The sequence below is a fragment of the Pteronotus mesoamericanus genome, unplaced genomic scaffold (genome assembly GCF_021234165.1).
Source record: "Pteronotus mesoamericanus isolate MK-2021 breed Mesoamerican mustached bat unplaced genomic scaffold, CSHL_Meso_final scaffold_99, whole genome shotgun sequence".
NCBI classification, from domain to species: domain Eukaryota; kingdom Metazoa; phylum Chordata; class Mammalia; order Chiroptera; family Mormoopidae; genus Pteronotus; species Pteronotus mesoamericanus.
Window position 1 is genome coordinate 6,889,166 of NW_026555330.1, and position 21,388 is coordinate 6,910,553.

A 21,388-nucleotide genomic window follows, 5' to 3' on the forward strand; every position below is an offset into this window, starting at 1 on the left:
GTGTCCTATATAATATTGAGACTCTGATATAGTAACATATTAAAGCAGCATATTTGTTTACTGTGCATCCTTAATACCCTGTCTTAGATTGAGAGATTGGAAGGGACACGGGACACATGGGGCTACCTTGTCTTCAATAACAAAAGCACCGACCTCTCCCATAAGGGACTTACGGGGCAGTTCCGAGGTTCCAGCCTCCGATGGCGAGGAGAGTTTTCAGCTGGCTGTTCCTGTAAAGCAAAGGGTAGGAAAGAGAAACTTCAAAATCCATAAGCCTCTCTATGGAAAACAACATTGCTTTGGCATTGGTCTTATACTTTCTTGTTACCCTGAGATGTTATATTATAGAACATTTTCCTCCTCTATTGAAAATTATGTTTATAAAAATTCTTTGTGTTGGGACCATCATCAATTTACTCAGTGTCCTTTTGGGAAACCTAAATTATGGAATTAGCTTTTTTTTTTTTTAAAGGAATGAGTTGACAATATTTTTGAAATATGTATCTATATACGGCTATCTATATCTACTTCTCTCCATCTCCCTATCAGCACAGTTAGCTTCTACTCAGTTCCATCAGGTGAAATGGTAAATGTTGCCTGAGCATAGACTTTCCTCAGCCTTTGTGTGGCTGAGAAGGACACACATTCTCTGGAACAGTAGTTCTCAAACGCCAGTTTACATAAGTATTAAGTGCAAGAGTCAGAGCAGGAGGACAACGTTAAAACGCCAGGTTTACAGCCCCTTTCCCGGAGATTCTGAGGCAGCTGGACTGGGGTGGGGATTGGCATTGCTATCAAGTGCCCGAGGTGGTTTCAGTGCAGGTAGTCAAATGGACCACATTTCAAGAAACACCCCTGCCTAGGGGTTTATTTCCTCTTTGGTACCATAACTTAAGTTCGAGGAGCTGCATTGATGAATGGCGCTGCTCCTCATGGTAGCAATGGCTGGTAGTCTCACTTCTCCTACGTATAACTCAACTGAAAAACCAGGAATGGAAAGATACCAGGGTGTTTGTCTGTTCATTGGATTTGTTTCTTGACACAAAATAGAACTCTATTCAAATACAGCAAACTCTTCTGATTTCTTGGGCTTGACGATGTCTAATTGTTAGCATTCTCTGCCTCCTGCTCTCTGATACAAGTAGCTAAGAGGGCTTGCCATTTCCTGGGTCATGAAAAAGATACTGACAAAGAAAGGAAGACATGGAAGTAATATTTTTGAATACCTGCTAGAGCAGGCAATGTGCTCTGTTATCTCTGTTCTTGCTACTTCAAGTGGGGCTCCTGGGCCAGAAGCCTCAGCTGCACATGGGGGCTTGTTAGAGACACAGAATTTTGGTCCCTAACTCAGACTTGCTGAGTTGGAACTGCATTTTAGGAAGACCCCAGATGATTTGTTTGCCCATCATGTTTGGAAGAACTGAACTGAGAGATACCAAATTAGGTATCTCCCCTTTCTCTTACTTGCTTTTCAGGCCATTGAAAGCCTGGTAGAGGGTCAGGTCATTCCACTCGATGGTGGTGATCTCGTTGTTTCTCATCCCAGCAAAGGCGTAGATCAGGTGAGTACAGAGGCAGGGGTCGATGTCCTCAGGTTTGAAGCGCCCCAGGCCCGGCCGGTACTGGGCCCAGTTGGTGAAGTAGCATATCAGCTGGTAGGCAGAACCTGTGGGAAGTAAGGAGTGAGAACAACAGCCTGGCGTAGGTGCCGCTAAGTGGGCTTGGCCCTACCTCTCTCCCCCTCCCCGTGCCTCAGATGCCTGACCTCTGCATACCAACACTTCTGCAAATGAGTTCAAAGATTCTGACTTGGGAACTAGCCACGGACTGGGGCTTGGCTACTTTTAACTTTGGCAGATTCACTTCGAGGTCTTGTACGTGCCTGGGTCCACTGAAGAAGACATGTCCCGTAGTTCTATGCAACCCAGTGAACACCAGTTTAAAGCTCCCAGGTGACCACACTGAAGAAGACAGCAGTGCTGCCAATACAAAGCCCTAGGTTCTCCCAACATCAAACCCATCTGTCTATGAAGTGGATAGCAGCTCTCTTTCGCTAGTATGGCTTATCTCTTTATATACTTTCTTAAAAAGTATTATCGGCATATTTAAAAATCACACATAGGAGCAGACAACTGCAATACAAATAATGTATAAAAATTTGAGTGTTAGGGCAGGAAAAGATTATGTCAAAGATAAAACAGAGTCCATGACTTACCTAGCTGAGCGTTCAGCAGAAGGGCCAGACCTAGAGAGAGAGAAAGAGAGAAAATGCATATTCTAAACCGGTTGTCTATCCTGTAGAACCTAATCCCGAGCCCCTGGATGCCCCTCTGCTTGCCATAGGGCGTCGCAGCCCCAGCAGCCCTTAGGGGCCATGCCAAAGTGTAGTCTTCTCGGTGTGGTCACTAACAGTTCTGCTTGCCTCCCTTTTCTCAGTCAAAAATAGCATGGCTCTCTCTTCTTCCACCTCCCATGTCAGAAATAACCGTTACTGAATGCAGAGTTCAAAGTCTGCTATCTATGGAAGATCCGCTGACTGAAGTGACCTGAAATGCACTTTGTTGAATGATGACCCGTCCATACATGCTTCACCTCCCTGCACTGGGACGAGCACAGCCTTCCACAGACAAGGCGTTCTCTAAAGCAGGGAAATCAGTGTCTCCCGGAGCCTTGGAATTTTTTTTTTTTTTGGAAGCAGCTTATAGGAGCCCTTATTATAGAAGAGAATGAGACGCTGTGAGGCCAGACTCCACACCCCTCTCCCTGGCTTCCATGAAAGCACTTGCGATCTGACTGTTTTGTAAACCGAGCTAGAGGTTTCATTTAGAAAAGGTTCTGAAGCTCTAAAAAACATATAAATCACAGCCCTAGAGCAACTAATAAACCGTGGATACAACTTGGCTCTAAACAATTTACGGAGTCGATTGCTTTGAATGATCAAATTTCAAACAATGACATTTATATGCTATATCAGCAACTCAGTATGAGAGTAGGGGATAAAAGAGAAATAATTCTGAAAACACTAGGAAAAAAAGATAACTTGCTTAACTCTGTCTCACTTCCTACCAATTTTCACCCCCAAAAGCTAGACCAAGCACACAAGTGTGTACATAAAAATAACACCAATTAAATGAGGGAGCGCAGGACAATGAATGAGAAAAAGAACAACCCAGCAAGAGATGAGAGAGTAAGATAAACAACGGGAGACAACAAGCTTTTCTGTTAGGACTGTGCCCATGGGATACGTGAAGGTGGAAATATGACCAGAATCAAAAGAACAGGAGGTAGACGGGTTGGTATGTGTCAGGATTCTCTGGGAAACTTGAAATGAGGAAAGAAGAATGGAAAAGGATTGACATGTACCATGAAGCCTGCTTCACGGCTGCCAGGTGCAGAGAGAAAAGGAAATCCAATAAGAAAGAGTAAGGCCCTTTCTCTGATGCCAAACCCACCTGCGAGGAGAATCAGCTTTGCCATGGTTGCGGTCGGTAGTGGTTGAGCAGAAGCCAGATGGGTTTTTTATGGCCTCCAAGTCGCCGGTTATCACGACGGCTGCCAGATGGAGAGCGTGTGAGCCAGATGTGTGGAGAGCTAATCAGTAAACCAACAGATCTCCTTTCCTACAAACACCCCTTTTGGTGGACCTCCAACCTACATTCTCCTGCCACCGCGCTCCCAGCTCCCTAAGGACAAAAGTGCCATGTCTCCCAACAGGGTGGTGGAGACTCTACCCTCAGAAAGCAACCACTTAATAGCCTTTTTGGCAGTTCCCAGGGCTGATAAGCATCTGTTTCAACACTGTGATTAGGTTTTTATGTTGTGGACATTTCGTGCCTGACATCAAAGCACGTCTTTATTGGAAAGTAAATAATAAAAGCTTTTGGAAGTTACTAGCTGTTCTTAAACTTTTTTTCATGGAATTATTGATATGTAATTTGGACAATCAGTGCCTAAGAAACTTTTCCACTTCAAGTGCTACTTTTTGAACATTCTACCCGCACCTGTTCGTTGGAGTGCCTAAAGCCATTATTATGTAATAATTCTAAGAATGTATGATGCCCTAAATATCCCCTCCAAAAGTCACCAAAAGCTCTCTAGTGTTCCATAGTTCCAAATTACATCCAGAAGGTGTTAAAAAAAATACTTCATGTTGCTGATAGAGATGATATTGAAAAGAATCTCTTTTAATAGAAATGTTTGCAACATGACTATTTCTGGAATTTCCTGATTTTTTAAAAAGGTTTTATTTATTTATTTTAGAGAGCAGGGGGAGGGAGGGAGAAAGAGGAGACAAACATCTATGTGAGAGGGAAACATCGATTGGTTGTCTCTTGTATCTATTGCCTCTAGTATGTGCTCCAACTGGGGACTGAACCTGCAACCCAGGCATGTGCCCTGACTGGGAATCAAACTGTGGACTTTTCGCTTTGTGGGATGATGTCCAACCAACTGAGCCACACCAGTCAGGGCTGGAATTTCATGTCTGAAATTTATCCCAGCTCTCCTTTCCAAACATTATCTACTACCATTAATAAATTTCTGTTTCAGCCAAAATGATCTATTCACTACCCCTAAACATGTCTTGCATGCATTTGTTTACACTATCCCTCTATCCTTTGGCTACAATGTCTTCCCTTCTCCTCACTGCCTACCCCAGTATTACCAACTTTCAAAGCCCAGCTCAGATCCTCTCTTTGAAGCTCAATGGTCTCTCCTTCATCTGAAATACTTCATGGTCTTTAGTACTTATTGTCTGTACTTCTGATGGTCTTGTAACAATACCTGGAATGCAATTGGTGGACTTGTTGGACATCCTCGTCATGGGATGTCAGCACCTTAGCAGACTTATTGTGAATCCAGACTAGTATTCGATGAGGGAAAGGATGGGACAGTTGGATTTTCATTTCCATCAGGACTGGTCACAAAATGAAATCTAAAAGAATGGACAGTGAATACCGAGTGACCGGAAAACAATGAAATGTTCATCCGAGGGTTCAACCTCATTATTTCATTTTGCCTATGAAAAGGATTATTACTATCAGCCCATTTTTTTAGATGAGAAAATGGATCAAATCTTCAAATCTTAAGCACCAGATGTAGATTCAGTACCAAGATTAGCTGCCTCCAGAATGGAAATCGAATACTTTACATGGCAGTACCTCCTTATATTAATTAAGCAGGCTGGTTGGGGGTCTAGCTTGAACTCAGATAGGCATTTCCCTGAGGTACCAGGAGAATACTGTTGGGACAAAGAGTCAGAATTGTGTCAAATCAGGGTTAAGTCAGGGATTTGCGAATCAAGCAGCAAGGCATAGCCCCAAGTTCATCCTATTTGGCTACCAGGTCTAGCTGCTGTGTAGACTTAGAGAGATATTTTCTATTGAACCTGGCACCCCAGTGCTATGTGAATGGCTTGCTGATAAAGCATCCCTCCTTCAAAGCTCCAGGTGAGCTCCCGCCCAGCTTGCCTGCAATCTGAACCCTTGTGTGTGGAACGAATTACCGTCATCATTTGGAGAATAATACAAGTTTTAAAGTGTTGGCATTATATATCCTTTCATATTGTTCCATTTTTCAATAAGCCTGTTTTATTTTTAGTCAGCCTCAGCTTTTATGGTAAACATGCCTTACACATGAGTTTAGATATACATTTAAAGAAAAATATTAAAGCAAAAACCTTTGTCTCACACCCAGCTTAAATAAGATAATTTTATCTTTGAATATTACCCTATATGTCTTTTCCCAGTTAGATACTTCTCACTCCCCTGGATTTGTGCTAACCACTTTCTTGCTTTATTTAGAATTTTTTAGCACATGTGCCTATATCCCTAAATAACACACCAATAGATTTTTATGGTTTATTACAATTAGTTTATTATAATAGACTCATTAGTTTTGACTCTGAGATTTTTCCAAGCTATTATAAGAAGCAACTGCTCACTTATTTTTACAGCTGTATCATATTCCATTATATGAATATGCAGTGACTCACTTATCCATTCTGCATAAAACAATATGCAGTTTGTTTTCAGTTTTTTTCCCCTGCTTGCTTCCAAAGGCATTCCTGTACCTGTCTCTTGGTGCACATTTGCAAATTTCTCCAGGGTTTACACCTAGAAACAGGATTGCTCAGTGAAACAGAATATGCATCTTGAAATTTACTATTTAGCTAAACATTTTCCCAGAGTAGTTATATCGATTTATACTACCAACAGTAATGTGTAAGAAGCTCTCCTACTCCAAATCTTTGCGAAAACTTTTTACTATCAGGCTTCAAAATTTGTGTCATTGCGGTGGGTGGTTTCAGTTTCTATCTCTCAGGTAATACGGCCCACAAAGTGTCATGTGGAACCAGTCAACCAGTCATTGGTTGTTCTGTTTCCTGATGGACATAATCATTATATGGAGTTGAATAGGCCCTTACTGGTAGATGCAATTCAAAAGTCAAGAAATAACTGGCTCATGACTATAGGACTGGTTTCAAATCAGCTCCAATGCTCATGGAGCTAATATGATCTGAAAGGGAAGAAAATTTCTCCTGCGTGACCTGCTAGGCATAGGATGCAGAAGGCTTCACTGACAGTTTGTTACATTGGCGCATACTGGATGATGTAATGCAACAGAATATTCTAGAAGAATACTGACATGAGAAGACTCCAAGATGGCCACTGGTTCTCCCTGACTGCACCCAAGTCTGCAGGTGCAAATTCAGTATTACATTATCAGTACCCAGTGATAGATTCAGTATTACGAAGATTAGCAGATGTGCCCACCCCCTGGAAGAGTTGCATCTAAGATCTTGGGGCAGCCTGGGTGATAACTCCCCTGGGAGGATCTAATGCATGACACTGAGAATGCATCACCACCCCATCTCCCAAGTTTCAGATGTATCCCTCCTACCTGGGAAGAGACTCTTTCTCCTTCCATAAATAGCTATGGCATTCTGCCCCAGCCGGGGCCATCTGCTAGGTGGGACTCCTGCATCAACCCTTCCCCACTCCCGTGGTCATGCAATAGTTGGAGCACTTTCTTTGCACCAGCACCATGTTAGGAATGGCTTCTCAGTGTCCACGTGGCAGCGTTTGAGGCCCAGAGCAAGGTGCAATAATGCACATGGCTGCACCTGGGTAGACTACAAACTGCCAGGCAGAGACGGCAGTGACCCAGGTCATTCTCCGTTGAGTCCTTAGCCCAGGGTGCTCTCCTGATTTCACAGTCACCAACAGAGTGGGATTGGGGGAATAAAAAGAAAAAAGGGGGGAAAAAAAAGGATGCCTGGATTGGGTTCTTAGATCACAGCTGGTTGGCACCAGAAAACTTCCTGTTCTCAGATTCCTAGGTTCCTAACAGGTGGCTGAGAACAGGTGGACTATTGCTAGGAATGGCTCTGTTGAAGACACTTATAGCACTGGCGATGCAATTCCGTTCGCCTGCCCGTTAGAGATGAACACTAGCTTTAAGCAACTTGTCTCTGAGTTATTTCATCATGTCCTTTTGTCTTCATGCTCTGTGGGTAATAAGAGATGAAGTAGCCATCAGATTAGGTTTGGACATTGTCTTAGTCGGCTTGGGCTGTCGTGACAAAATACCAGAGGCTGGGTGACTTAAACAACCAAAATTTATTTTCTCACAGTTCTGGAGGCTGGAAAGTCTAAGATAAACATTCCAGCAGGACTTAGTTGCTGGTAAGAGCTCTCTTTCCAGTTTGTAGACAGCCGCATTTTGGCTGTCTTCTTACATGGGTTAGGGTGGGGGGAGAGAGGCAGATCTGGTATCTCTTCCTCTTTTATAAGGACACCAGTTCTATTGGATCAGGGTTTCATCCCTGTAACCTTATTTAACCTTAATTACCTCCTTAAAGATCCTATCTCCAACATAGTCACAGTGGGGTTAGGGCTTCAACATATGGCTTTTGGGGGACACAATTCTGTCCATAACAGGAATTAAAAAATAGAATTCCCTCTTCAGTTCTCACTTGACATGTGTGGAGGTTATCTCCAGCTATAAAGCTAATGATACCTCCAAATCATCAAGTCAGGAGGTGCCAGGGAATGGCTGACTGCCAAACCCCCGGTGCTACCCCATTTGATCAACCATTCTACTTGCAATCGTATAGAAATGGGGTATGATTTTTATTCCTTACCATCATCATGTGTTCTGAATATTCTGTTCCCTAATCTTGCCTCTGTTTTACTCACTAAGTGATCAGTTCAATTGCACCCATCTCTTTGGCAGCCCCTGGGAGGGCACCCACAAGCCAGTATTAAGGATAAATAAACAACGATAGGAACCATCATCAATTTCATGATATTTGAACCCTTTATCTGACCCATAATCACATAAAGTTCCAAGTTGGAAAGTCAGTAGGAGTCCATCAGTTCTGTTGGGTCGTCAATTGACCCCACCTGGGGCTATCTTCTTCATGTGTTGTGGGAGCTAATGACGTAAGTCACATGGTTCTAAGTCTTTTGTCTCCTTTGCACCATTTAACTGGGATATGTAGCACCTTAACATCCTACTAACCTATACTGTCTTGAACTGACCTTGCCAATCACAGAAAGAGAGTCAGAGAAGTGGACTAGTTGTTTGATCCTGTTTGCCTAAGCCCTGATAAAAGAAAAAAACATTTCACATTCAACCAATCGGAGTTGTCAAATGATAATTTCATCAGAGATGCTGATTCAAACTCCCCTCAGTCCTCCATTGAGCAACTTCCTCCAAAGTCATTAATAACAACCATGGAATACTAGGTTGGGAGATCTTGAACACCCAGCGTCTTTTCATCAATCTAGATCCTCAGGAATTTGGGGAACTAGTTGCCGTGACTGCCATAACAATCTTTAAAGGGAATGGGCCACAGCACTCCAGGAAGACTCTTCTAGCCCCAAGTCTCTTAGTCCTACTCTTATCTCCAGCTTCTGAATGTTGGAATACCCAGGGCTCAGTCCTTGAATTCTTTCCTTCCCTATCCATATTCACACCCATAATGATCTATCCAATCTATTGACTTTAAACACCAACCTCATACCAATTATCTCCCAAAATTTTATGCCCAAATGCCTACTCAACCACTCCCTTAGAAATCCTATAGAAATCTTAAATTCGACACGTCCAAAATGAACTCACCCCTTCCTTCCAGGACCTCTCTCCCTTCATCCTTCCTCATTTCAGTTGATGGCAACTCTGTATCTGCAGTCTCTCAGGCCAAAATGTCAGAACTATCCTTGGCTCCTCCCCGCCCCCTCCATATGCTACATACAACTCACAAAGAAATTTGGGCTAGATAAAAAAAAATAATAATAAATCTTAAAAATACAGCCTAAATTCAATCACTTCTGATCACCTGTATGTCGGCTGCCCTATTCTGAGCCATCATCTCTCTCCAGGATCATTGCAATAGAAACCAAATCAAATTATTTGTCCACTTAGAAACTTTCAAAGGCTCCTGTTTCTTTTGCAGTAAAAGCAGAAATCTTACAAGGCCTAAAACCCAGGGTCAGCCAGCCACTGCCTGGGGGCCAAATCCAACCTACTGCTTGCTTTTGTATAGTGGCCTGTGAGCGAAGAACAATTTTTACATTTTTAAATGGGTGGGAAAAATGTTAAAAACCAGCCACATTTCAAGACAGATAAACATTATATGAAATTCAAATATCAGTGTCCATAAATGACATTTTATTGGAACACAGCCATGCTTATTCATTCATGCCCTGTCTCTGGCTGCTTGCACACTACTGCACCAGCAGGGTGAGCAGTTACAACACAGACCACAGGGCCCACAAAGCCTGAAATACTTACTCACTGGTCTCACCTAAGAACATTCCTTTCATTGCTTTTAGAGAGAGAGGAAGGAAGAGAGAGAAACATCAATGTGACAGAGAAGCATAGATTGGTTGCCTCCCACATGCGTCTGGACCAGTGGTCGCATGTGCCTGCACCTGAACCAGGGATCAAACCTGCAACCTAGGTATGTGCCCTGACCAGGAATCGAACCTGCAACCTTTCAGTTATGGAACAATGCTCCAACCTACTGAGCCACATGGACCAGGGCAATTTACTCACTGGCCTTTACAGAGAACGTTTGCCAATCCGCTCTCTCCTGACCCCACCTCCTCTAACATCCCCCATGACTCCTCTGTCCTTGCTCCCTTTTCTCCAGCCAGACTAACCTCCTTGCTATTGTTCCTTTAATACGTCAGAAATTCTCCTTCCTTAGGACCTTGCACTGGGCTTTCCCTCTGCAGGCAACACTGTCCCCAGGCAGCCACAAGATAGCACTGCCCCCCAGACAGCGGACATCTTCACTTCCTCCACCTCCTTGCTCAGGTCCTTGGAGGGCCCACAATAAAATGAGAGCGCAGGACCTCATGTTCAAAAATTATTAAGAATTGCAAGATGTCAACGACAGAGCATGAAACCGAGTGCGTAGGTCATGCACTGAAGGAACTGGCTCTGCTCACAGATCCTCTTGTCAGCGGCCTACACGACCACCCCACCTGAAACTGCAACTCCTCACCATCAGCCTGCAGGCCCCCTACTCTCCTTTACATGTTTTTAAAAGCAACGTGCACTTTTAAACATTTAAAAAAAGATTTTAACTTATTTTTAGAGAGAGGGGAAGGGAGGAAGAAAGAGATGGAAAGAAACATCGATGTGAGAGAGAAACCAATCTGCTGCCTCTCACACATGCTCCAGCAGGGGACCAAATCCACAACCCAGGTACGTGCCTTGACTGGGAATCAACCGGGGACCTTTCGCTTTGCGGGATGCTGCCCAGCCAAGCCACACCAGTCAGGGCTCTCCTTTACAATTTTTATAACACTTTTCAGCATCCGACATATAATATGGTATATGCATCAATATATTTATTATTTAATATTTGTCTCCCCTTGCTCAAAATGTAAGCTCCATGTGGACAGGGATTTTTGTCTGTTTTCTTCACTACTGTATGACACATACATAAGGCTCATGCCTGGAATATAGTAGATGCTCAATAAGTAGTTGCAATACATTTTTTTGAAAAAAAGTATGTGAAATTCAGCAATTATCCCACTCTTATTTTGTTTTAGTTTTCTTATCTTAAACTCAAATAAAATTAAATATACAATTTTTGTTGGAAAAAACATTTCTACTATAATTTACAAAATTATTTCTGCCTGGCTATCTATTTCTTCACTTATACATAAAATGGCTAATGGTTACATAATATTTATAGGTATTAAGAAATACGAGGTCTGTCAAGAAAAAGTCCAGCCATTAGTAATATAATGAGAATGGTTCGCTCAGTTTGTGCGACATCGATGTACCCTGGCAGCCAAGGACAGGGGACTGGAATGCACGTGTGTGAACAACGATGACTTCACTATGCTAATCAGTTGGGGCAGTAGATGCTGCTGAGTGAGCATGTGTACTGTGTGGCCGTCACATTAAAAAATGACTACATGAGTAGAGCAATGAATATGCATCAAATTTTGCATTAAGCTTGAACATTCCTCCATAGAAACTATTCGGGTGACTCAGAAGGTCACAGCTATGGGCAACTAGTGATTGGCAGCTTCATCACAACAACCTGCCCACTCACACATCACGTCTCATGCAGTTTTTTGGTGAAACCTCAAATCACCCAGGTGACCCAGCCCTGCTACAGCCTAGATTTGGTGTCCTGTGACTTCTGGCTTTTCCCAAAACTAAATCATCTTTGAAGAGGAAGAGATTTCAGACCATTGATGAGATTCAGGAAAATACAACGGGGAGCTGATAGCGACTGGGAGAACTATGTGAAGTCCCAAGGTGCCTATTTTGAAGGGGACTGAGACATCACTGTCCTATGTACAGTGTTTCTTGTATCTTGTATTTTCTTCAATAAATGTCTCTATTTTTCATATCATGTGGCTGGATACCTTCTGGACAGACCTCATATAGTTGATGAAATTGACTACAGGGAATTATAGTTCCTTCTAGGGAACTATAGTATTTTTGACTCTTTAATTATGTACAGGTGTTATATTGAACAAAACTAAAATTTAAATTTAAAAAAGAAATAAAAGCTGAGAATTTTTTAAAAAGATATGCATCCTCAGATTGAAAGTGAACATTCAGTACCAAGCAGAAGAAAAAAAATAAAACCACACTTAAACATGAAACTAAAAATGAGTTAAAATAATGGAAGTGCAAGACTTCAAGTATGAAGAGAAATGGTAAAAGTTACCAAAGAAAGAGGGTAAAAAGTAACAAGGATTAAATTGACATGGACCTTGATAAAGTTTCTTATCGTCAAAGCTCCCAACGTAAGCAGAACATTCCTGACTATTAGAGGGATGATTATGGTGGTAAACTTGGACAAAGTTAGAAAAGCAGCTCATCCTCTATAGTTTCCTCCTGTTGGGTTTATCCAGCCTGATACGCTCACTTGTGCAAAACCTTGTAAGTGTCGAGGAATCTCTGTCTTCCTAGACCTGCACCCACCCCCCCAGGAGCTCTCTCTCTTGGGAGGACTTTATACTAGCTAGACTGAGAATTTTCTTGAAGTCCACTAGAGTAAGGGTGCTGTTCACTGAAATACACTTACCAACTCCACTTCTTGTATCTCTATAGTCTGTCATCGGTGGCCGTCCACTGTCTTTGCATACTCCCTACACTGATAATTTCTGCTTAATGACTCCCACCTTCCCAGGTAAGAGTCAGAACACTCACATTTCCTGTCTCACTCACTGCTAGGGAGCAGGAGTGAACCTAGGCTCTGCCCACACGTTTGAGCCTTGGATTTTACATTAAGTGACATGAGAGACAGCCACATGCAGTGGGGAAGACTTGTCCTTCCAGGGCAGCAGTGCTGAGCTGTGGCATCAGCTCCTGAGTCATTGGCTGTAAACGGTGAGCTGTGTAGTGTCATAACTCAAGCCACTCCTAAGTAAAGAGTGGCCCTTGCTTTCAGCCATCTTGACCTTCCAGAGAGTCTGGGAGCTAACAAATACCTCTTACAAAGTTCCATTTCTGCTTACATTAGCCAGACTATAATTTGTTATTAAAAACAAAGACCCCTGGCCATGTATGAAAAGTGTGGCCGTTTATCATGTCCAATGGCGAAACGCTGATAGCTTTTTCTCAGAGATCAGTAATAAAGCACAGATGCTCTCTTTTCCCACTTGTATGCAACATAGTAGTGGAAGCCTTAGCCAGAGGAATTAACCAGCAAAAAATAAATAAAATTCTGTACAGCAAAAGAGATAAGGGGTTAACACCCAAAGTACATAAAGAATTCATACAACTCAGTAACAAAAAAATAATAACCCAATTTAAAAAAATGGGTGGAGGAACTGAATAGACATTTTTCCAAAGAAGACATCCAAATAGTCAACAGGTACATGAAAAGATGCTCAACAACACTAACCATCAGGACAATGCAAATCAGAAGCACAATGAGCTGTCACCACACACCTGTTAGAATGGCTGTCACCAAGAAGACAAACAATAACAAGTATTGACAAGGATGTGGAGAAAAGGGAACCCTTGTGCACTGTGGTGGAAACATAAATTGGGGCAGCCACTGCAGAACAGAGTACAGAGGTTCTCCAAAAAATTAAAAAACAAAACTGCTATATAATCCAACAATCCCACTTCTGGGTATACATCCAAAGGAAACGAGAACACTGTGTCAGGGAGCTACCTGTACCGCCGTGTACAGAGCAGCGATATTTACCATAACCGAGGTCTGGAAGCAACCTAAGTGTCCATCGATGGGTGAATACAACCTCCAGTCTTTAAAAGTTATTTCAATTATTAAGTTGATTTTGAATCATAAAGTTTAATTTGGGGAGATTTAGTTCAAGAAGTTGACCTACAACCTCCAAACTTTTACACAGGCCAGGTCTCTCACTTTATATCGCCTTCCCAGAAAACCCCATTTCCTCTGCCTCACCATTTCTCCTGATCCTCCCAAATCCTGCTCAAGCCTACATTGTCTCTTATTTTCACACATAAATTACCTCCAACTCATAACTATTGCACCCCTTGAACATTTAGAAATGTTTCTCTAAAGCCCTGGTTTTCAACCTTTTTCATCTCGTGGCACATAGACTAATTACTAAAATTCTGGGGCACACAAGATACACATATGATATTTTTGCCAATCTAACAAAATATAGGTATAATTTTTATTCATTCACACCGGATGGCTATCATCATGTTGGCTATTGTCATTTTTTAAGTTGACAATCTCAGGTAAAAGAGGTCAGTGCCCCTGACTGAATAGTCAGTTACGTCATGCTTTAAAAATTCTCGCGGCACAGCAGTTGAAAATCGCTGCTCTCGAGGAGTGTGGAGAGACATGTTTGTTTATGGGTCATTATTATCTGAGTCTGACATCCTTGTCTGCTCCCATTCTCACCCTAGTACATGCTGAATCCCTCTGCTCCTGCCACTCAGCACCCAGGAAAGAGCAGTACGTGCTATGGGTGCTCACCATAGAACCCATGCGGCTGGCGGCTGGCGGGCGGAGCTCCAGTATTGTACTTTGTTGGGAGACTGGGCTTAATTATATCAAAGACCTGCCAGAAAAGAAGCAGAAGCCGCTGCAGGGGAGTGCTCCGCCCTTTATTGTGCAACAATTTCTGAGCTGGAGCAGCGGACACGATGTCTGGCCATGATATCACCAGTTGCAGCAGGAACAGGAGGCGTCAAAGGCCAGGCCAGGCGGGCAGCGCTGAAGGAAGGTCTGTCCGTTCGCGCAGTTGTAGAAGGCGTTTCTGTCAGTGGGGTCGGGGTACAGGCCGCTGGCCCTGTTGGCACAGAATCCGCTGCCACTGGGGCTGTCCCCTGAGCTGCCACTGCTGCCGCCGCGGCCGCCCCCGCCGCTGCCGCTCCCACTGCCGCCGCTGCCTCCACCTGTGCCGGGAGCCTCGGTGATGGGAGCAATGGGCTGGGCTGGGGCTTTGCAACCTAAAAGAAAGAAACCAGATCTTGAGCCCCCTGCTTTTTGTTAGTGTGTCTGATGTATGAGAATTAATATCCTGGATTTTGTCCTTAGCTCCTCCTTCCATGACTCTGCATGTTTCAGTCTTCCTTCTCTTCTCTGCTTATCAACTCCCTGTTCATCCTTTAAGGAATAGTTCATTTTTTCCTCCTTCCTAGATCATCCCAATGCTTCGGTGCCTGACTGTCCTGAACTTACAGGGAAGTTTCTTATCCTTTTTCTGGTACTTAAGCATAGAATGTCTTCTGGGTTGTTATTTACCTTTGTGACTGCACCAACACTATCTCTCTAATTAGACTGCAGCCTTCTGTAGAGTAGAGGTTGTGAGTTTTGTATTCGAGATCCCCTGCTTAGTTCTGAATGCTTAATAGATGTTCAAAACCTTGCTTGTGAAATTAATAATGGATAAAAGGTGTGGTGAAGAACCCCATTTGTTTTCCCCACTGCTATTGAATCATCACCAAATATGAATGGAGCAATACTCATAAAATCACTTGAACAGCAGGTCTCTGACTTTCAAGGAGGTTTTGAAATTTCTCTCAAGTTGAGGCTTAGGGTCCCTTCTCACCCCCAACTCACTTGCATTCTGCAGGCCCAGGGCCTCCTTCAGGGTGGTGGTCAGGGGGAATCTGCCCTCGTTACAGAAAGTGCCCGTGAAGTCATCCAGGTCGATGGCCCAGATCATGGCGCCTCCAAAGTTGTTCTTCTTCAGCCACTCAGCCTGTGGTAATTAGGGAGAAATCCAATGACGTGCAGACATCAAGGCCTACTTGGGGCCCTAGGGCTGCAGGACGGAACAAACCGACGGGCAGCACAGTCTACCTTGATTCTGAAGCTCTTGGTGTTGTCATAGCCAAGCCACTCATTGCCTTTGTAAGCGTAGGGGACGTCTTGAGAAGCCTCCCACACCTCAGTAGCTCCATTCTTCAGGAAGGTACAGATCTAAGAGGAGATGAGGAAGCTGTGCAGCAAGAGGAGAAAGGGTGTGGAGGAGGGGAGTAGGGAAGAGACACAGGAAAGCTCCTTGGAAAGAAAGGCCTAGAGCTCTATCAGCACATTTCTCAGTTCATGCAGGATTTTGGTTCTGTGTCCCATTTGGGAGAAGCTCTTAAATCAAAGAATGCCTTGCAGGCATTAAGAAGTGTCTATACATTGATATAATCTCATCGATGATATGCTTTTCCCCTATTCTCTCTGCATTTGGAATCCAGGCTAGCATGCAACAGGAGTGCTCATCTTGTCTCCTAAAATGAACCAGTGACTTAAGTGAGCCAAGAAGAGTCGAATTATTTACAGTCTTAAATCCCCGGCCTAGAGAAAGCCACTTTCCCCCTTCTCTCTAAGAGTTCCCGGAGCATACCTCATAGTAGGCCCAGAACCCAGACTGCCTGGTGTAGGGCCCAGCGGGGCCGGGACCGGTGGTAGGAGCCCCGATCCCATGGTTGGAGGGGTTGCTCAGGAGGAAGGTGTGTCCGTAGGTTGGGAATCCAACGATGAGCTTCTCTGCAGGGACACCGTTGTCCTTCCAGTAGCTCATGATGTAATCCTGCAATGGCAGCAGGTTGGCAAGAGCCCCCCACCCCAGGCCGATGGCTTAGACTTAGTTATTAGCATCTTTGGTCTGGTGGTGCTTGCTTTATACAGTAGTTTGGAGTGTCACTCCATACCTCTGTGGAAGTGGTATGTCTTTATCTAGCTGATTTCTTTCAATAATATGCCAATATGTCAGCTTTAGATAGACTTTTCTCAACAAAAATATATGAGTGGAGGACTTCTTTTTTTCATGATTTTTCTGGTATGATTGATTGGTGAATGTTGGAAATTCTATATGGCACACATGTGCGAAGGCTGGAATAGTAGAAATTAGACAAGGCGAAAGGGAACAGGAAGAGGGGAAAGATTGAAGAAGCATTGTGTAATTGATTGAAGTATGAGTAATGACCTCATTTTCTTTTATTTAAAAAGCATTGGTTAGTAATCTTTCCTATCTAATAAAATTGTCAGTTTAGTGTTAATTAGTTGGTGAGGTTTTTTGTTTGTTTGGTTGGGTTTTTTTTTTTTTTTTATAAATGGGAACTAGTTAATTCATGAGGGTAGCGTGATTTCCCATTGGAGAACATGACTAAATCTATGATGCCTCTTGTCCCCAAATCCCCACGTGATATGACACCATCCCTGGTCTGTATATGTGCCCATGTAGGGACTCACCACATTGAGGTAGGCGTTGCTGCCGGTATCAGCTGGGTATTTGTAGAGGGGGCTGTTTTCTCCTGTGTAGCTCTCCCAGGATCCATGGAGGTCATAGGTCATGACATGGATGTAGTCCAGGTACCTGGAGTCCAGGTAAAGGAGTTACTGTGATCTCTCAGGATCACCTCCCTCGCCCCTGCAGGCAAAGAAATCACTCCCAAAGCCTCCTCAACAAGGCCCCTGAACAGCAAGACAGGCTAAGGATGAGCGTCTCTTACACACATGGCACACAGAGGGGTTGTGGGACAAGGGATCACTCACTGGGACAGCTGGGGGATCTCGTAGCCAGCCTGGATGTTGGCGATGCCACCAGCTACCGCGGCGGTGACCATCAGCCTGGGCTTGTTGACCTGCTTGGCCTCCTGCTCAAAGGCCTCACGCATTTCCTACGCAAGAATAGGAGAATGTCTGTGAGTCTAACCTCTAAGCTGACTTTCATGACTACTCCTTGAATTAAATTTAAGTCATTTTCCATCTCTCACTCTTCAGCGTTCTCACTGGAATAGGCTATCCCAGCCCTCCATCTCCCCCCCGAGATCGCAGGGAGCTAGGCTTTCTGCACAGCCTCAGTCATCAGTCATAGGAGATGGCTTGTGTGCTTTCCAGAAACCAATACAAAATAATATCGACTGCAAACTGGAATTTAATGATGAAATTTAAACGTAAAGAAAATGGCATGGAACGCTCCCCACCTGCACCAGGACGGTGAAGAGATGCCTGTCCTGAGGCGGGCTGCCCCGGGAGCCGGGGTACTCCCAGTCCAAGTCCAGCCCGTCAAACCCGTGCTCCCGCAGGAATCTGATGACCGAGGTGATGAAAGTCTGGCGGTTCTCAGGAGTGGAGACCATGGCAGTGAAGCTGAGGGAGACCCCAAGAAGGCAGGGTGAGGGCACGCCGTCGCGGTCCCCACGTCTGGTCGTCACGTCGGTGTAGGAAGTCACCTTGAAAAACTTACGGGGCAGTTCCAAAGTTCCAGCCGCCGATAGCCAGGAGAGTCTTCAGTTGACTGTTCCTGGAGGAAAAGAAGCAAAATGTGTGTCAGGACAAATGGAAGTAAGATAAATCATTTCACCATTAGCTGTTCTCATGAGTGAGAGTCCAGGAGACATTTCCTTCAGCCTCTCAGGCTGATTTCTTCCTTCTCATCCTTTCTTCTTAAACTGAGAGCAGAGGGAGGGGCGCCTAAGGCTGGTGCTTTCAGGGCGTGCCTGCTGTTCCAGTCGCTCCCCACGCAGGGAGGACACCAAGGACACTGGGGGCTTCGTCAGCACAGCTTTGGGTTGCTTCCCAGTGGAAGACTGTTCTCATCTGAGTCCACAGCACTTGGCCTCTTCTAAATTTCCCTCGGCAACTGAGCTGGACTCCGTGGCCAACCCCTGTCCTTAAGCGAGAGTCATTGTAAGAAAGCTCAGAATGGACCTGCGTGCTGCTTGTCGCCCTGTTTGGAATTTCACCCGGGAGGCCACTGTGGAAGGTTTTGTTCAAACTATTCTCAAAGGTTAAAAGGCGTTAAACTTCAGATCTTTCAGCCCTTACTTGTTTTTCAGGTCGTTGAAAGCCTGGTAGAGGGTCAGGTCATTCCACTCGATGGTGGTGATCTCGTTGTTTCTCATCCCCGCAAAGGCGTAGATCAGGTGAGTACAGAGGCAGGGATCGACGTCCTCGGGCTTGAAGCGCCCCAGGCCCGGCCGGTACTGGGCCCAGTTGGTGAAGTAGCATGTCAGCTGGTAGGCAGAACCTGACACCAGGAGGAAGAGGGTGAGACACAGTTACAGAGCAAGATCCTTGGCTGTGTAAGAAACCACAAACGTACAAATAACTTCCCTACTGAGTCTCATGGGGACAGGGACACAGGAGATCTGCTTGAAATCTTCGTGTGTTGCAGCAAACCCATAATTAGCAGATAATTCAGGGCTGAAGATCTCTCTCAGAGGTAGCTCTGTCCCTCAAGAGGATTAAAGAGCCTTAGAAATCAGTGCCCTTTGCTGAAATGAAATCGTAAAGCTGCAAACTCTGACTTAAATGTACTCTAGCTCCCTCTGCATGCTAATACTAGCAATTGCTAATGCTCACTCAGCACCTAGGTACCGAGCATTGCTCTCGGCAATTTATTTTCATTCATTCATATACGTCACCAAGACCCTATGAGGTAGGTATCATTATCACTATTCCCATTTCACTCATTTGGAAACTATAACCCAGAAAGGATGACTGTTTGCTGAGCTCTTGTAGCTCTCTCCCCAAGTAATATCAACTGCAAACTGGAATTTTTTACTGGAAGTAATAACTTCACTCAGAGGGAAATGAACCATCCACTCGGATTTGAGTCCTGATTTCAGGTTTAGATTCTGCTGTGGCCTCCCTGTATTTCCTGGGACATGTCACAGGACGAGTCATTGCTGCCTTAGCTCGCTGGCCTGTGAGACGGGGTGGTAATGTTCTGTCCTCCTCTTAGAGAAGAGTTATTTTAAACGCTCAGAAGGTGACCGATTTGAAAATGCTTTAACGGAGCTGAAGGCACCATGGAGAGGCCTCGCTGTGTTACTTTTTGTTATCATGTACTGGTAAGATCACCGTCGAGTCAGTTTTGGCTTTGGGATTTTTAGGCCAGCGATCCCAGTCCTTTAACTTGGTCAGGGAACTTTGAACTCTCTAAGATAACAAATGAATAGCCTTTGTTTTATGTAGCAGGACAGAGGGCCATGCTGAGTTTCCAAAGGATGAAAAGAGGAACGTTAATGGTGGGCCGTCCCAAGGAGAACGCATACCTGCCTCAGCCGTCAGCACGAGGAGCAGACCTTAAGGCAACGGAGAGAGTCGTGAGCCGGAGGAACGCACCTGCAAACGCGGCCGCCTCCAGTGCCGTGTTTGTTTGCAGTAGGAAGGGCTTCCTGGGTTTTACTCTCTGAGTACTTTTAACACTCTCTGTAGCCTCCCAACCTACTGAGGCTGACAAAGCATCAGGGTTTCTCCTAAAGCCCCTCCCTGCTACTCCGTTCACAAGACCACTAAAGTGTCGTTGGTCTTGAGGCTCGAGGGAGAGGGGCTTCCGGGCTGTGGGGACCTTATGACCAGGGGAGGAACTGGGCTTTGCCCAAAGCAATGATCTCAGGCAATCTGGTTGAGTTCAAAGGTAAAAGAAAGTTTTAAAGGGGCAGAAAAACAGGAGTGGGAGTTGGGGGCTTGGAGGGCGGCGGGCTGGGTGGTTCGCAGGACAGAGTGGCGGTGGGTCCTTACCAGTGAGGAGGGTGAGCTTGGTCATCTTGCCTCAGTGGTAATAACTCCCTAGTTCAACCTGCCTTTTATAGCCCCTCCCACCCCTCCCCTGCGTGACTCATCAGATTCTCCTGGATCGAGATTGCCTCTAAAGTCAATGTTGACAGGGGTAGTGCTCCAAAACCTGAAGGCCATTTAAGACCCATTGTTGACAAGAGAACTCAATTATCTTGATTTCTCTTTACGAGAAGAGAAGATCGGACTCAAGCCCAGAAACCATACTAACAAGCTCCATTGTGGAATAACTCACATAATTCAACATGGCTTGTGTACAAGGGCTACTGTCTCTGCTTGGATGGCAAGTGATTGGTTATTTCACACTCAGGTATTCGTAGCAAATGATTTCCATGGTCCCTTCCAGAGACAGGTTAACATGCTCTCACTCTGTCTCTCTCTTTCCTCTGTGCCTTCGCTTCTGGTGCTAGAACACTTAACAATCCTTTTAAGTAGCATAAATATCCAGATTCTCAAACTTCCTATGTATGCTTTGCTAGAATTTATTTGCCTGAAAACTAGTCTGCACTCTGAAAGTTTTCCTTCCTTGCTTCCCTTTTCACGATTGTTTTTTGCCCCAAATAGGAGAGGAAATAATTTAAAACATGAGTCAAAAAGGATTTAGCTCCTTCTCTTCGATGAGGCAGGTGATCAGCAGATGTAGAGATGCAGGTCTTCATGAAGCCCTGATGGGCAAACTCGCTGCCCTTGAGGTTGAATTAAGCCTGGTGACACCCTCGAGAATGTTGAAGCCCAAATTTAAGCCAAGGAGGACATCCTGCCTAACCGGTAGCATCTGAATTTTGTGAGTGAACAATTGGAGAATGACCACCCTCACTCAGACATTGACATCCAGAAAAATTTCACCCTGAACTTGGTGCTCTGCCTGCCAGGTGG

General features: G+C 44.5%; 1 protein-coding gene across 1 annotated transcript; it reads right to left on the minus strand.

The window, feature by feature from the left end:
• Positions 1–14,546: 14,546 nt before the first annotated feature.
• On the minus strand, positions 14,547–20,525 carry LOC129063664 (acidic mammalian chitinase-like). The gene is made up of 11 exons (XM_054564715.1): positions 20,459–20,525; positions 19,990–20,019; positions 18,758–18,959; positions 18,177–18,233; positions 17,914–18,079; positions 17,483–17,607; positions 17,180–17,303; positions 16,332–16,517; positions 15,794–15,913; positions 15,551–15,692; positions 14,547–14,937 (listed from the first exon to the last, which is right to left on the minus strand). Exons 1-11 carry the CDS (start codon positions 20,481–20,483, stop codon positions 14,648–14,650), a joined length of 1,467 nt encoding a protein of 488 aa, XP_054420690.1. The 5' UTR covers positions 20,484–20,525; the 3' UTR covers positions 14,547–14,647.
• Between the last annotated feature and the right edge of the window lie 863 nt (positions 20,526–21,388).

Coding starts and splice junctions, on each gene's coding strand:
- LOC129063664 (XM_054564715.1), bottom strand. CDS start 20,483: ATGACCAAGCTCACCCTCCTCACTG. Junction 20,020..20,458: donor CAAGCTCACCCTCCTCACTG/GTAAGGACCCAC, acceptor CGTTGCCTTAAG/GTCTGCTCCTCGTGCTGACG. Junction 17,608..17,913: donor TCTTCACCGTCCTGGTGCAG/GTGGGGAGCGTT, acceptor ATTCTTGCGTAG/GAAATGCGTGAGGCCTTTGA.